The sequence below is a fragment of the Podarcis liolepis genome, assembly GCF_965112155.1.
Source record: "Podarcis liolepis genome assembly, chromosome: 11".
NCBI classification, from domain to species: Eukaryota; Metazoa; Chordata; class Lepidosauria; order Squamata; family Lacertidae; genus Podarcis; species Podarcis liolepis.
The window spans coordinates 38,968,034-38,985,666 of NC_139565.1; the positions used below are offsets into that span (position 1 = coordinate 38,968,034).

Consider the following 17,633-nt stretch of genomic DNA (forward strand, 5'->3'; position numbering starts at 1 on the left):
TTCCCTTTCATGCTCAGTTTTATTTTAATGTTCTTCATAAGTATAAATAATTTTATTCAATACCCAAAGGTTAGGTCATCCATGTGGATTTCTTAAAGAAAATAAGACTGCAAACACTTTATTGCACAGATCCTAACTTTTTTTTTTTAATAATTTGATAATCTACAGTAGGAAGAACTACAAAGGGTCATTCTAATATACAACCAACACATAGACTGACAAAAGAGTACACACTAAAGAGGATCTCTAACAGTTCACTGTAAGGTAAACATCAAGAACAAGGAAACTACATGAATGCAAGCTTAGGTGCCACTACATTTCTAAAATAGGCGGGAAGTATTTGGCAGAAGTGATAAAGCACTATACAAAATATACATAAAAAGATACATTTGTAAACAAGAGAGCTAGGTGTGCTTTAAGGGAAACAAGTGGAAGGTTTTTTTAACTTGCAAGCAAATGTAAACTATGGGATAACTCCCAGATAGAAATGTCATGATTTTGGAGTGCATTAGTGTTTAATTATTTCAACCCCCAAAGCACAGATATAGGCTATAAATGCTAGAACCACTCACTTCAAAATGTTTCCCCCCAGTTGATTTTAATAATTCATGAGCACATGGAAAGAAAAAGAATATTCCATCACTGTATGGAAAATTACAGGGACTTGCTGGTAATTTTATTTTCTTAACAAGGGTTTCAAAAATGAACAAAATCCCAATTGGTTTACTCATTTTTCTCAGGAAAATGCATTTAGCATACTTGTAAATACCTTACAAGCAGCCAATTCATAATTGGGTTATGCTTGGGTAAATATAACTAGGGAAATGGTGTGCGGGGAGCGGGGAAAATGCCCTGAAGGAGGGTCAGCATTAAATGAGCTTTTGCAAGGAAATATAGAAGAAAAAAAGCACAATTGTTTTGTGGATCCCAGTCGTTTTAGCATACTTATCTGTGATAATCTTTCTGGAGTGTTGCTGTACATGTTTCCAAAAAACCAAATACTTTCCCTCCAAATTAAATCAGACAAATTCGACATATTCCACTATACACAAAATTCAAATAAGGCTTAGCAAAAAGTAAAAAGAACACCAACATTCTAGCACCAAAAAGCTCCAACAGCCCCCCGTTTTTCTACAAAAGAATGCCTTTTTCATTAAAAAAAATACATTTACTTCTTTTGCATACAAATAAAGATCACAATATGAAATGTATAGAGCTACTTAATGTACTTCAAGAAGAATGTTAAACCTAGGATGACTTGCTAAAAACAGCAAGATTAATCTACAACATAAGGCCCCAGCTAGGTATTAAAATGTTATCAGGTGTTTGATATATCATCTAGATACAATGCTGAAAAATGCCTCCACCACTTTTGTCATAAAATAGAAAAGAAAGCTGAACTGCTAAATGCTCAAATCTTCCTATCATGACAAAGATGATTCATTTGTGTACATGAAAATTGTTTCAACACTTTATGCCATGCACATCTGTATGTTCTTCATACCAGAAAGGCCTGGACAGAAATAAATGTGAGCTGAATCAAGACAGCAGGAACTAAGCTCACAAAGGTATTTTAGTCTAAAGCCCAGGATGAGATGAAAGAACACAGGGCAATTTCATATTACCAGAAAACTATATTGTGAATGGGATGGTGTACCCATGATAATGGAGACTTCTCTTTCCCAATCATGCACATAGTCTACACAAGAGGCAGAAATTGTGTACTGAAGAGCTCCAGTTTTAACTGGCAAAGTTAGCTCACTACAATAATACCAACCTTGCTGCTCTTAAATACAATTCTAAATTCACTGAAAGTCATTAGATTTATCACTTCTTCCATTTTAGAGTTGTGCACAGCTTTTTGAACAAGGAAAGAATGGAGCATCTTTCTTCTCCCTTCAGACCTATATATATTTGTGGGTTCCGTCTAGGCCCAAGTTTTAGTAATTCTGCTTCTTCTTAAATTATGGCAAACTAGTGGCAAAGCAACTATCATTAAAAAGATACAGTAAACAATGCAATCAGCAGCAAAGTAGAGACACTACATTCTAAACGATACACACTAGTAAGTATTTACAGATAATTTGTCGTCCCACCCCGCCCACAACCTGTCTCTCAAATTGTAAAAGTATTTTTGTACAAATACAATATGGTAACAGTTTAACCGGTTACATTTGGGAGGGAATTTTGAGGGGGAAGGAAATGAGTCCTTTCTTTACACACCCTGCTTAAGTGGCGCTGAATATTTTTTTCTGCAAGAAAATACTACACAGTGCTAAAGGTAAGACAAGACACTAGGTTTTCAACGAAGCAGTCCTATTTGCACGTCTTGCTATTGGGAGGGCTTTTTGTGAGGGCTGCTTCGGGAGGTGTCTTTTCCTCGCCTCGGCCGGGCAGAGTCTTTGTCGGCTGAAAGTGCATTGGGAGAGTCAGCTGGAGTCCCTGACTTTGGTAAATCTTTACCTACATTCGGTTTTCTCGCGGCAGAAGACTGAGGCAGACCGGGGTCTTTCCCCTTCATGTCCACAGCAGAGTGAGACCTCTCTTGGCTTTTGTGCTTCCCCGCCAAGTCTGAAGTGGGAATGTTCTCTTCCACAGGGGACGGAGTATAGTGCAAGCCCAACAGGGAAACACTTTTAGTCATTTCTGCCCTGCCGTCTGCTGAGGAAGAGCTGGCTTGCTTTTTCACTTCCCTGCTGCTCAGTGCAAGTGGCTCGGGCGACCCCAGGCTAGCCTTTGCTGAAGGCAGAACAGGGGCTTCCGGCCTAGATTCAGGGAAGCTGGGTGGGCACTCAAGCTGCTTTGAAGCTGCGCGACATGAACTCTGCAAAGCAGGGGTGGAGGAATGTTTTGCAGCATGCTGCTTGCTCCCCTCGGATAGCTGCTTTTGATTCATGTGCCCTTTTCCTTTTGTGTCTTGAAAGTTCTTCGCACCCGTGAATGCCTTTTCCACTGCTTTTCCTCTGGCATCACAGCTAAGAAGGGAAAGGTTAGGATCTGGCTTCCCATGGTCAGTTTGAAAATAAAGTGCATCGGTGCATTTCCCCCCTTCAGGGTGCATTTCCGCAGAGGTGGCCTGAATGTTCAGGCTCTTGTCGGCCGGTTTGCTCGACGAGGAGCCCTCTTTTACAGCGGACGATGTCTTGGGAGGCGTGTTCTGCTTGGTACGCATACTGAATGGCTTTTGATCAACAGGATCATTTAAACTTGCCATCTCTTGCCTCTGAAAATGCTTAGCGCCATCTGGGGCTGCTGCCGCTGCCTGCTTTTTATTGGAGGATTTAAGCTGTTTTTCAGGCAAGGTGCTATTGATGTGGATTGAGGGTTCTGACCCACATTCTATGACCAGATGCCTTTCTGCCTGCATTTGCTCATTATTTAGCTTTCTCCGAGAGCTTGGAGGGTGTGAAAAAGAATCCAGTGCAGACTTATTGATGTTTTTCCCCTCCTTCACAGAGCTGGCCAAAGCATGAGGGCCAGTTTCTTTTTCTTTTACATTTGTAGCTATTTGCTTTTGTGTCTGTTTTTCAGAATGTTTCAATTTCGAGAAACAAGTGTCAGGAACTGGTCTAGATTTAACAGTGCTATTTTCCATGTATGTTGCAGGTCTCATATTATCTTTAATGCTGCAGCAACCAGGAGCATCCACTGCACAGGGCCTGTTTAATAATTCTTTTGCAGCGAGAAGATCAGAATTGCTACCTTGTTGCCTAGAAGCAATGCTGGCCTCTTTGTTACCAGCTGGAGGCTCCGCATTTTTGGGCTGCTTCTGTTCTTTTTCCCCCTGGTCCGTTTGCATGGTTACACCAGCCAGAAGTGATGCTTCAGGCTTGGAACATCCACTTGCTTTCTGCAGGCCCAACTCATTTGCTGAATAGTCTCTAGTGGTGTTATCATCCTCTTTTACCGATGGCTTGAGCACATCTTTGAACTTTGTTTTCGAGCTTGCTATTTGTACTTTTGCTATTCCACGTATTTGCTGCTGAGCAGCTGAATCAAAGGAATACCTCTGAATGCGTTTTGCATCCTGATTCGGTGACACGTCTGTAACAGATTTCTTTGATGGAGAAACCTCAACTGCCTTAGGCTTCTCTGGAAGGATGCTCTCACTTGGCTGAGGCCTTGTGTGGTTGTCTGGTCCTTCTTTGTAGGTTTTCTTCTCCTTCCGTTTGGCTTTCTCGGGATTTCCCTGTGCATGGGCAGATTTGCAACTCGTCAAGGTGGAACTCTGGTTTTGGGAACTGCTGGATTTAGCCTCATGTGCTGAAAGCTGAATAACCTCTTTCTTTTGATTAATCACCTTTACAGAGGGGTCACATTTAGCACTGAAATTGGAAAGTGTCTTTTCTGACTGCTGTTCAGTGGTCACAGGCATTGCTGGTGAGCTCTGAGTACTTTTATTTGGCTTTGGAGACTGGAACTTTAGCAGATTAGACTCATAAGGAGTGGACTGTTGAAAGGCTGGTGGCTGCACTTTCTGACAAGACGGCTCAACCTTTACACTGATGCCTCCTTGGACATCATTTTTGGCATTTTGGCCCCCTGCAACTGCACATGAAGACACTTCTGTCTTTGAAGATTGTGGCCCAGAAATTAAAGCAATATCTAAGGTTCCTTCAATTGGCTTCAAGCAGGACACAGACCTCCCTTCTAACTTATATTCTGAAGGACTCTTTCGGACAGGTGACTCTGTGGAAATCAAGGCTGATTTCTCCACACCACCTTCTGTTCGGCCAGTCAATCCTTTGAGAGGAATGAAAGGAACGGAGTTAATCTGAGTGGCATGAGGACTGCTAATAAATGATCGGCTTTCAGTCACCGAGGTGGAATCTTGCAGCATGTTTATAGGTCTGACTGCACTCAGCTGATGGCATTCATGTACACTTGGTGTCAGTTTGGACTTTAGCACTGGACAGGAGTTGTCATCTTTTTCTTCAAAGGACATTTTCTTCCGGAGATAATCAATATTTGCAAGCTTACTATCTAATCTTTCAAATTTGACAGGTTCTTTTGTCGGTGCAGTTTTATCTACATTTTCTCCTTTCCCATTCGGCATCTTGTCAGATGAGTGAGGCAGAACATTTTGCAATGTACATGGAGGGGGGATTCTTTTGAAGTCATAAGACAAATGACTGAGCTCATTAAGCGGAGGCCCATGACATGGTGTGTGCGCATCCAAAGCAGTACAATCATTTGATCTCATGCTTGCATTCTTCTGAAGGGTGTCTTTTAGCATGCCACCTACTGACTCTGTCTCCAGAGCTGCAATTTTAGCTTCAAAGTGGTTTGATCTTTCCAAAGCTTTCTGAAATGCTTTTTTGCCATCTCTCTCTTCTAAGCATGAGGCAACTGGGTTTTCTGATTCACCACAAATTTCATGTACGGTGCTTGCTTTCTGAAAATATTCCTGTTTCTCTGCCAGATCTTGCTTCTTCACAACTATCTTAACCTTTAATTTTTCTTTATCCAGCTCATCAACAGATTCTTGCCTGCCCAACTTCCTGGAAATGGGACGTTTCAAGCAGCCTTGTTCAGCAGGTCTCACTCGTGTGAGTGATGGCACATCAGAAACATTCTCCTCCAGGCTCTGGAGGGTTGTATCCCGTTGAGATACCTCTCTATTAACTTCTTCCTGAGTTACTTCCAGGCTGTGCTTGCGAGAGCACAAGTGTTTCTTGTCAGTGCCATAAGAAGGGGCAAGTTTCTCTTCTGACTGAACCCTCTTGAGCAAAGGAGACCTTGGTGGTTCTGCACTCTTAGGCCTCACTATGTGTCTGACAATAGTGGGAGGAGAGTGCATTTTTGTAGGGAAAGCCTGAGCTATTTTTGTGTTTCCAATTGAATGCCCCAGTAAAGGTGATGGAGACCGCTGAGGAGATGTTGGTTGAGGTGTTGGAGAAGGCGTCCGTGCCAAAGGAGAGAGAGGAATGCTGCCAGCTGATTTGCGTCTTCCTGACCTGTATCTTTGCCCACCGAGCTTGGGCCCCAAACCATGAAGTGTGCTGGGCCTAATATGCCCAGAACCAGCTGGAGAATTGGGTGCACTTGAACTTGGAGAGCTACTCTGTGAAGAATTTGTACCTGGAAGAGAAACAAATAGAACTGCACTAGAACCTTCAATCAATGCTTGTCAATAAGCTATAAAAGATGTTGTTTCTATACAGACAAGAAGAAAATAATAATCAAACCCAATATGGCTTGAAAATTACTGGCTTTCAAAGGTCAAATCTCTATAGCTTTTTCATACTCCTTGCCTGCATTTCCACTTGAAGTTTAAATTAACTGAACTTGGCCTACTTTCTGGATTTTCTAAGAGGACTCTGCTATATGGTCTAATACTAGCCGCCTGAGCTGATATGAATATAGAGTGAACACAAGCCACTCTCTATATATGGCTGAATAATATAAGCAGCTCTTTCAGAAACTTTTAATAGTGTGATTAGCTGGGGTTTTGGACTACTGAGGGAGAGCATCAACCCAGAGGCCACCTGAAACATGCTCTGGGAAGTGAAGCAAAAAAAGAAATACAGAATAGATGATATAATGAAAACTGCACTGCAGCAATATTTGCTGGCTTAAGAATTTTTTTTATATTTTTCCTCTAGTTCAAGAATTCACAGGAATTCTCAAAGTTGGTTGTTTTGTTTCGGCCTTTTTCTTTTGGAAGAAAGGAAGTGGCTGTGAAAGCCTGCTCGTGTGTGAGCATCTGAGTGCAGCCACAAGTTGGCTCTTGGGTTTCATTAGATAATCCCGCTTTCCTTTCATTGGGTATCTATTGTCAGGCATCAGAGGAACCAACCTTAACAGCAGCTTGCCAGGAACAGATAAGACAAGGAAAAGTCCTTACCATCTGCTTTTTATTCAATATTTACAGAGAGTGGCTTGGGAATGCAGCCTCTTGGAATAATGGCGTTGTCCTGAGTGAGTCTCCACCCCTTCCCTCTCTCTCGTGCGCCATCGCTACAGGTGCTGAAAAGTGCCCTCTGCCTTTGAGCTCTTTGCTCTCCTACTTTCAATGCTCGCCGGGTTTTGGTAAGGGGGGTTCTGAAATGCTTTCTAAAGACACTGTCTCTGTCAGCTGTCGTCCCCCCTAGTGCTTCTTCTTCCTCCCTCTCTTCACCCATTATTTCCCAGCTTTCCCCCTCATCTGTCTCTGAGCTGTATTTTCCCTCAAACCCCTGTTGTTATTCTGAGCTGTCTTCTTCTTCTCTGGAAGGGTCAGGCTGGGGAGGCAGTCTCCACCATTCCTCCTCTGCCAAGTCCCTGACATCCATACTCACCTGAGGGGAAATCGGGGGTGGAGCGGAGGCTGGGTGTTGGTGAGCGGGGAGACAAGCTGTGAGTTGGAGAACCAGGTAAGCTCTCCCCTGATGAGAGAGATCGGTTCAGGCAGGAGAAACTCCGACTAGTATGAAGGAGGGGCGAAGGCTGCTTAGCCAGCTTTTTGAAGAGAGATCTTCTCCTAATGTGAAGACAAGAGCTCTTCTGTAAAACACGCTCCCAACAACACGGCAAAAGCAGGCTGTCATAGTACCATCTCAGTGATAACAACATTTCATTTACCCACAAGGAGTGAAAAAACATGATACGACTACCAAGGTTTTAGGCAACACTGCAGCCAAAGTTTTAGAACCGCAGTTGCGTAAACTCTACAAACTCAGATCTTGTGGTATTAGAAATGTGGAATAGAGCTCTGATTTGTACCATGTGGCTTTTAATGCAAAAATTATTTAAATAATAAATTAAAAGAAAAGAAAAAAGTTGTCACTGTTGCAGGTGACCACAGAATTTAAAAATAAACCTAACCCCCAAATTTTAAGTTCTGAAAAACTCATCACAGTTTCATTTCATTTATGGAACACTTCCTATGAAATATCTCAGTGCAGTTTCACAATACAAAACAGAACAATATACAATTGTAAGGTTCTAATTATGTGTCATGTTCTCTGGCCACAACCCCACCTTCATGCCACAGGAGCCACTGGTTACGGAACAGGACTTTACATCGGGGTTGAGAACGTTTTTGACTCTGTGGGCTGGGTCCTTTTCTGGCTCCACCCTATGGGTCAACTTTGAGGTGGTGGACAGGACAACCCATGTGAAATGTCATTCACATGACATAATTATAATGTCTAAAAAATTATGCATCTTCTTGTTTTGACTGATCTATCCATATAATTTAAGGAAATGTATGGTTAGTTTGTTTTGTAATTTATTGATCTCTTAAATTAAAAAAGCATCCCTTGTGCAGTGATTCCCACCTGACAACTAGCTAGCTGTTGGGTGCTTGGGAACCACTGTGCAAAGTGGTAAAAAGGGTTTTCAGCCAAAGGGCTGTCAGGTAGGGAGTGCTGCACAGAAGAGATGCTTTCTGTTGGCATTGGCTACCTGAACAAGTTCCCTGCAGGCATTGGCTATACTGCCTATCAGCTGGTGGGTGGGAGACCCAAAGGCTGCTTTCTCTTGCCAGTACACAGTTGAGAAGCATACTTTAAGGCTCCCAGTTGTGCACTGACATCAGGTTTGGGACAGGTAGAGAGGAGTGCTATAGGGAAAGTGCCACATGAGATGAATCTGAATATCTGGCAGGCCAAGCTTGGCCCACTGGCTGGAGGATGCCCACCCTGCTTTGAATGAACAGACAGCTTCTCAAGGGGAAAGGCACTAACAGGAGGCATCTTGCTAATAAGACTTCAGGATGCTGCTGAGACAACAGGAGTTCTAGTCAACACTTGGAACAGGTAACTCTTCAGAATCCTGAGCAGTTTTGCCTTGCCCTCTCTTGGAACTGGCAGCACCAACCTGAACTGAACTACTGGGTTTGACTTACTACTAAACTTGATTGGACCACTGGACTTGCCTTCATATTTGAGATGAAATGACCGCTTACCCTATTCTGTGTGAGTGGCGACTGCAGTCCCTTGTGGGTCTGCCACTATCGCCGGGCAGTCAGGGGTCAGGTAGCTGTTAAAATCCACCCTGGATGGCTGCATGGCAAGGCAAGGCAGGACTGCCTGCCAAAACCCCAGTTTTGAATCAGCCAATCAGGGGTCCTCAAGCAGGCAAATCCTTGCCAGTGGACCCCGAGCCAGAAGTTTCCATGCCAGTCCACCAGCGATGCATAAAAGCCAACTGCACCGGGCACATCCAGCACAGTTGGCAAACCCTCCCTCCCTCTTATGCTACTGTAATTTTCTTGTTTTGCATTCTAGGCCACTTGGTGTTACAATCAATCTAACCATATTTTGCTTTCTTGGTTGCTTGTTTTAACCACGTTTTGCCTTTTGTATTACCTGACCTTGCTATGGTTACCAATGGTTGCCATATTCAGAGCCAGGAAGGAATTTGCCTGCAAACAGATTAGCCTCGTTTGCAAGTTTTGCCTCACCCACAGCAAAAACTTTCAGCAGTTAAGGCATTGGGTGGAATACTACTCATCAAGATTTAGGGTGAATTGATGCACCACCTGGATCCGAACCAGTGGCATATTCCAGGAACCCCGTTAGAGGGGTCTTGCTGGGAATCTCTGTCCAGAAGCCAAGTGTGGGGCAGACAGGCCATAGAGCTTCCAGAGGCAGCCTTAGGATGGCCTTCACGGTAGACTGGCGTCTTGCGGAGGCCATAATCCTTGGTGCAACCCTGAAAAGTTTCAGCCCCCTGGCAGGATGCTGAAGTGGATATACACACAATGCCTGAGCCAAAATCCACCTACATCCGGAATCAATAAAATTGCAGAATGTTGTCTGCCTGAGTTTGTTCATTATACACTAGCTGTAGCCATGCAAGGGGAGGGGTGGTGGTGCGACTGGCACCACAACACCTTCCTCTTAATAGCAAAGAAAACAAACTTCAATTTATTCTGTATTAAGCAACCACAACTTACCTTTCCAAACTCTCCTTCTTTTTTGTTTTCTTACTCCGTCTAACCATTCGGCCCCTATAGCTATTTCTTCTAGCTGGTCCTGTTTTTATTGAAGTATTCTCAAAGGCTGTTGTAGTAATTGACACTTTATTGCCACTCTGTCAAGTAAGAATTTTCAAGGCGTAAGTTGTTACTGAACCATATTCTTCCAAACAGTACAGCAGATCAGGAGATGTGCACCATTACATAGTTAGGAAGAAAGTTTCCTCTTACATCAATATCACCAGCAATCATTGATCTTTACTGGTCCCACCTACCCGAGTCATCCTCTTATTATACCAGTCCTTGCTTACGGGGCTTTTGGAGGGAACATTTTCATCACCCCTCCACTTTGACAGCACCATGTTATAATCTGGATGATGTGGTAATATATAGTGGAGTTCATAGGTGGAAGAGTATGTCATAGGTCAACAAGCTAACTACTACTGCTTATTAATACAGCACTGAGCCCGTGATTTCACTGAGCTAGGCAATTCCAAGTCCAGATCTGTAGAGTGAGCAATTCTTCTTTCTGCTGTTATCTTCCACTTAAGTTTTACATTAGAAGTGAAGTCAGCTGTAGAACTCTAAGAGATCAAGAGGGGAACTGAAAAATGGTGGGCAAGATCCAAACAACTGCACAACCAGTAACAGACAACAAAGGGAGCTTTGAACTTGTACAGCAGTCCCACTTGCTGCGTGACAAATCTCTTTTGAAACTGAGGGGGCTGGTGGTGGTGGTGAGGATCTGCTCTTCAAAGATAAGAAGTCAAATTCCACTGGGCATGGCCAAGATCTTTGTATTTTTCAAACATGCTCAACTGTTTATAATTTAGTATTTTGTTTTAGGAGGAAAGCAGTGCATGTCTTCTTCATGGACCAATCAAGCTCAAAAGGACTGAATCCTGCGATTGTGTCATTGAATGGCTACTGGCTGAAAACATTTGGCTTCAGCAGAACTCTGGCTCCAATGTCAGATGCACCACTGCGGACATGCATTGAGCTCTGTACAATTTTGCTTTCAGAGTGCTACCAGAACTGCTCAATTACATCCATGAGGTGGCAGGGTTGTATAGTTCATTTGATAATGAAAGGCCAAAATTGCTTGCATTCACCTCTGAGCTATATGCCACTTTTTAAATGAGTCAAATCAGGGTCCATTGAACAGTATAGTCTGGTTTTGTGGCTTGAGTTTCAATTGTTACAATTTAAAGATGTGGATTCACTTGTGAGCTTGATTTTTCAGGGCTTACCACATTTACCAGGGAGGCACTGTTCAAGCTGAGTTTAAAGGTAAAGGGACCCCTGAGCATAAGTCCACTTGCAGACAACTCTAGGGTTGCGCACTCATCTCATTTTACCGGCCGAGGGAGCCGGCGTGTGTCCGCAGACAGCTTCTGGGTCATGTGGACAGCATGACTAAGCCGCTTCTGGCGAACCAGAGCAGTGCACGGAAACGCCATTTACCTTCCCACTGGAGTGGTACCTATTTATCTACTTGCACTTTGATGTGTTTTTGAACTGCTAGGTGGGAAGGAGCAGGGACCGAGCAACGGGAGCTCACCCTGTTGCGGGGATTTGAATCGCCAACCTTCTGATCAGCAAGCCCTAGGCTCAGTGGTTTAGACCACAGTGCAACCCGCGTCCCTTCAAGCTGAGTTTAGGAGGTTATAAATGCTTTGTTAGCAAAGAATGTAGTTCTAGCCACCTTGAAGGAAGTGGTTGTAAGTCTCCTTGGACCGCAAAGGATTTTATCAACACCTGGCTGGTTTCTAATGTTAGGCAAAGTGCTGGAATATAATAATAATAATAATTTATTATTTATACCCCGCCCATCTGGCTGAGTTTCCCCAGCCACTCTGGGCTGCTCCCAATCAGTGTTAAAAACACTGTGGTTCTGGGTCACCTCCAAGCACAGTCAAATCAAACTGATTATCTAGATCCATGTCAATCTGGATTCTAGCCCAAATCTGGAAGTGAAACTACAGTGGTGCCCTGCAAGACGAAATTAATTCGTTCCGCAATTTTTGTTGTTTAGCGAATTTTTCATCTTGCGAAGCACGAAATCCCATAGGAATGCATTGAAAATCAATTAATGCGTTCCTATGGTCAAAAAAAGTCCAAACAAAGCCAAATTTGGTACAACAACAGTTTATTAACTGCTCTTTAAAGTCACACATACTGTAAAGAGCAGTTCAAAAATTTAAGGGAAAATAAATTAACTTTATAAACAAAACATGTCTTTGTTTTTAGTCAAAGAAAAAAAAGTCGCGAGACGTTTTCGTCTTGCGAAGCAAGCCCATAGGGGAAATTCGTCTTGCGAGGCAAATCGCGAACGGAAAAACCTTTCGTCTAGCGAGTTTTTTGTCTTGCGAGGCATTCTTCTTGCGGGGCACCACTGTACTTTGCTTGCCTTGATGGATGACCAGTACAAAGAAACTGACAGACGGAAAGCAAGTATATATTATATATGAAGAACCCTGCCTATAAGCTTAGAATCCAAGCAGTGGCAGACCCAAATATGCTGTTGTGCTTTCTGGGTAATATAGACTATACACTAGTAAGACAGAAGGACATATTCACTTATTTGGAGAACAGAGAGTTAAAATTAAAATCTCACTCCCATGTGGGTAGGGGGGAGAGAGAGAATTAGTCGCATGCTCAAGTATGCATGTAGGCCCGTTCTCTTTCACCACCTGCTGGATTGATGCTGCATCTGAGTAAACTATTTGCTGCAAGCAACTATGACAATTACTGAAAAGAATGGCTATCAAAGTTGTACATGGTGACAAAACTGGAGAGGCCAGGTCCTCATACTACACTTTAAAATAAAAAAATTAAAAACCCTCAGTGAATTTGCTGCAGCATGCCTTGAATCACCTAGCCTTTCTAAATGACAAAAACAGAGTTATATACAGGGTGCACTTGATAGAAACATGGAAAGGACTAGAGTGCAATTGAAAGGGCCAGCTGCTGAACACCCGCTTTAATACAGTAGTGACATTTGTTAGCTGTTATCAGAAAGACTGAATGAGGATGAAATAGGATTACACAGTTCAGAGAATTGATAATTGCAAGAAGTGCTTCATTTTATATCATTACACTTGTGCTATTTTTCTATTCATTGACTTGGGAATGCATCTTCACCTACACTGCATGTCCCGTCTCTGTGTGGGGAGCATTCAGGCTTCAGCTTTATTATGTTTAAGTGGTTCTATTAATCCGTAGGCTTTTAGCAATTTTCCACTTGACTAGCCAAATATATGTGGTTCAAAACCACCACCAAAGGAGGGTTGTGATAACTGAGTTATTTATAGGTTCTGAGAGCTCCTCTAGCTTCAAATAAGAGATGAATATGAAAGACATACCAAATATTGCAGTGGAATTCTTTGATGCCTTTATGCTCCATTTAAAATAACAGCCAGCTAACACAAAAATATGTTTATAAATTACTTAAATGCTAGGTTGCCTTAAATTTAGATTCATGATTTTAAGTGCCAAATGGGCAGTGCTGGGATATAGGATATGATAAGGTTGTGTTCAAAATATTCCAATGGGGATCTGGTCTGCACCGAACCTGTGGCTGCATCTTATTGCTCTCACTGTAGTCAACTTGGTGAGCCCTGGATAAATCAGCTTTAAGGCTGGATAAGCACGAGTTGCTAATAGCTACTAAGTTTCAGCCTCCAGAAGGAAAGGCATCTATTGAATGAATGGTATGCACCAGGTTTCTTGTACAAAACTTTAAAAAATATAAATAAATAAATACTGTACCTTTAATAACAGTTCTATGACTTCAGTATGAACAAGGCCATGCACTGGTTCTCCGTTGATATGTGTGATGAGGTCACCAGCTTTCAATCCAGCATGATAAGCCGAACTTCCTTCTTCAACATTCTAGAAAGCAAAGAGAGGTATTTCTGAACCAGAAATCTTATTGGAATTATATGATTTTGTCTAAGTTAAGGATAATGTAAATTGAGTGTGTAATGGGCAGGTGTAAAAAATAAAATTATTTTAGAATTTCGTTTTGGTGTCCAGGTAAGATGGAAAATGGAACTTGAAAATGGATTAGAGAAGCCAATGGATGTTGGGCTAAGCAAATCAAGTGGCTCAGCTGCAAGCAGCAGACTGTGATGCAATTAACTTTTTTGGATATGGACATATATCTGAGTTAAGAGAGCACTTAACAGATGCACAGAAAATTCTAAAATTGGTCTAGGTCTAGAATGGCATATAATGAACATACTGCCCTCTACAAGGCGACCCAGATAGCTTGTTAGAATGCCAGCATGTTGGGCCATTTTCATCGGATGTAGACTTGAAACAACAAACATAAGCCTTACCCAGACAATATGCTGTACTGTGTAGATGTCGCTATCACCCACATACACTCTGATTGCGCGGATAGTAAATCCATACTTCTTGCCTGAAGTGTGAATTATGACAGGCTGATGAGGACTTGCAGAAGCAGCTGAAGAATCACGGCTAGGTGAAGAATCTCTAGAAGACGAAGGATCTGAAGACACGGAATGGGGGGACATTGGACTTCCCAAAGGGGACACACCAAATATATCTGGAACAAATGGTCCTCTATATAAGTTTACATTCTGAATTTATGTTCATACATCCTACATATGTAGACTAGAAAACTAAGCAGATGCTTAAAAAAATAATTCTCTCCCCCGCAAATCTAGATAAATTTCCAAAACATTTACAATACAGTGGTGCCTTGATTTACGAACCTAATCTGTTCTGGAAGTCCATTCTTAAACCAAAGCGTTCTTAAACCAAGGTGTGCTTTCCCATAGCAGTGGGGGACTCAATTTACAATAGAACACACTCAACAGGAAGTGAAACATGTTCTTATTCCAAGGTAAAGTTCACAAACCAAAACACCTACTTCCAGGTTTGCAGCGTTCTTAATCCAAGTTGTTCATAAACTAAGCTGTTCTTAAACCAAGGTACCACTGTATGTATATTTTGCTGGGTTGGAATTTTTAAAAACTGAATGAATGATCTAAAGGTGCATTTACATTAAAATTTCCTGTTCTTTTTCCAGGGAGATCCCTACATATACAAATTATTATTCTCCTATTTACACACAAAAAAAAATTAATTATTTTAAAAATAAGACTTCAAATTAAATACCTAGCAAAGCTGCACTAATATCACATTGCATGAAGAGGAAAGGGGTATATACATGCATATACAAGCATCAATTTAATAGTTATAATCATAATCTCTACCTCCTGGAATCATAAGGGATAGAGCACTGGCCGAGAGGGACTTTGTGACTTTTCCAGAGATTTTCTTTTTCTCTGTTGTTTCTAATCGCTGACGAGCCATATGAGATGCTTGCTCATTGGAAGGCTTTGAGGAATTATCAGTGCTGTCCACACACTCACTTCTTCCATTTATCTGATCCAAGTGCTCTGAAAAACTTCCAACTGCACAAAAGAAAAGAACCATCAAACTGAAGGAAGGAACAAACCAAGAGGTTGGGGCAGAATCAAACAACACTGTAAAACAATCTCATTTCTAGAAGCATATGCATACACTAAAATGTTATGGCCACTATTGACTTAATTGTTAGCCATGTCTAGGGATCAGGAGTGAGCCAAAACAATGGTCTCTCCTTCCCCTTCCATGCACTAAACTCCCCATATTTGTGGAAATCTACAACTTTAGACTTTGAATAAATATACTTGATAAGGAAAGGAGTGAACAGCTAAGATGTCCTGCACAATTTATACTGTCATGTATGTGTTTATGCAAGACTTATACAACTAAAAATATAATAATTTAACAATCAACAAAATGTATCCTACTCTTTTATGTGAAGTGTCTATTCCTAGGTTAGGTGATTTACGCTGTCATCGGTGACAATTGTAGCTGATGAATCAATGATCCATAAATATTTTTTTATAAGCAAAAAATTGATCACTAGGCAAATGAGATAGCCTGCACTGACAATGGCCATGTTCGCACATCATACTTACCAAATCACGCCTTAACATAAACATGCTAGCTCCTGAAGAGGAGATTGCATCCAATGTGCTCCTTTCAAGAGGTTTTGGCTCAATGTGGCACCTAACCCAAGGTTTGGCTTAGCATGCTTAAGGTCTATCTTTCTTGCCAATAAGCTGGAGCCAAGGTTTGTTCTACAGGCTGAAGTTTCTGAAATATCATTACTGCAGTGTGCTATAGATGGGGATGCCTTTGAAGATGGTTCAGAAACTGCAGCTGGTGCAGAATTCAGCAGCCAGGTTGCTTCCTGGAGCAAGATGTTCTGAGCACATAACACCAACCTTAGCCCAACAGCACTGGCTTCCAATTAATTTCCAGGCTTAATTAAAATGCTAGATTTGAGCTATAAAGCCTTATGTGGCTCAGGAACCCAATACAGTGGTACCTCTGGTTAAGAACTTAATTCGTTCTGGAGGTCCACTCTTAACCAGAAACTGTTCTTAACCTGAGGTACCACTTTAGCTAATGGGGCCTCCCGCTGCCGCCGCCACGCGATTTCTGTTCTCATCCTGAAGCAAAGTTCTTAACCTGAGGTACTATTTCTCGGTTAGCGGAGTCTGTAACCTGAAGCGTCTGTAACCTGAAACAACTGTAACCCGAGGTACCACTGTACTTCAAGAACTGCCACTCCTGACATAAACTGGTCCAGTCTCTGCGATTGTCATCTGAAGCTCTTTTCTGAGTGCCCCCTCCACTGAAGGTCCTGAGGGCGGCAACATGAAAATGGGCCTCTTCAGTGGTGGTTCCCTACTTGAGGAATGGTCTCCCAAAGGAAACTTCCCTGAAACCATCTTTGTCTAGTTGTAAGTGTGATTCAAAAACTTTCATTTTTACCTGTGCTATTGACACTTAATTTGAAAAGTTTTTAAGTATTTGTGGCCTCTTTTGATGGGGCAGGAGTCTAGACCTTTATTTTATTTGTTTGTCTTTTAATGTTTTATTGTGTTTATTGTAAATAGTCTTAGTATTTCAACTATGTCTGTAAGACACTGAGTCATTTCTATGAGTGAAGCAATTAATTAATGATACAGTGCCCATGAAAGTCACTGCCATCCATGTATGTTGTTCATTAAAAGAAAAATCCCCAATGTTCCATTACCCATATAGATTATGCATTTTGTGTCGCATGTAGTTTGGCCCTAAAACTGAAGACATAATTTTGATCTTGGAATTTAGGAAGGAGAAGGTCAGATGAAATGTCTAACTTTATACAAAACAGATGAACAAAACATACATGCTGTAGAAAATACTTCCATCTTACCTGACAGAGTGGAGCTACTGATTGTGCTTGCTGGAGTTGTTACCTCCACTTCATCTAAAACAATTTCCTCACTAACAAATGCAACCTTTTCTTGGTCTTTGCAGGATCCAACAGAATGTGGTGATTCTTCTTCATCTCCTTCAGCTGATACTGACAATTTTGGAAGTAACCCTGAACTGTGACGTTGCCTAGAACTTTCAGTACCAGAAGACAAAGATGTAGATAGTTGCTGCCTACATTTAAAATGATATTTACACGATATAATTAAATAGGTGAACACAAATCAAAACCAGAAAAACACAAAATTTTGCAATGTTGCATTAACAGTAAAATTAATCAAACACAATGGTGTTAAGAGAGAACCAATGCCTTACTGTACACATCTCATGTTATGTTTGGTCTCTGGCATATCATTATAGTTTGGCCTAATCTGCTTCATAG

General features: G+C 41.8%; 1 protein-coding gene across 23 annotated transcripts in view; it reads right to left on the minus strand.

Annotated features, from left to right (window-relative positions):
- MAST4 (microtubule associated serine/threonine kinase family member 4) overlaps positions 1–17,633 on the minus strand; it is a gene marked incomplete at its 5' end in the record, with an annotated part of 205,950 nt that continues 188,317 nt past the window's right edge. For 17 of the 23 annotated variants that reach the window (XM_083465133.1, XM_083465127.1, XM_083465125.1 and 14 more), the window contains 7 exons: positions 1–6,081; positions 7,281–7,462; positions 9,884–10,020; positions 13,676–13,798; positions 14,248–14,477; positions 15,151–15,351; positions 17,193–17,425. In XM_083465133.1, coding sequence (XP_083321259.1) covers positions 2,333–6,081; positions 7,281–7,462; positions 9,884–10,020; positions 13,676–13,798; positions 14,248–14,477; positions 15,151–15,351; positions 17,193–17,425 — 4,855 coding nt within the window. In that variant the 3' untranslated portion in view covers positions 1–2,332. The remainder of the gene's footprint in view (positions 6,082–7,280; positions 7,463–9,883; positions 10,021–13,675; positions 13,799–14,247; positions 14,478–15,150; positions 15,352–17,192; positions 17,426–17,633) is intronic. The other 6 variants (XM_083465134.1, XM_083465131.1, XM_083465130.1 and 3 more) reach the window with 1 other exon arrangement.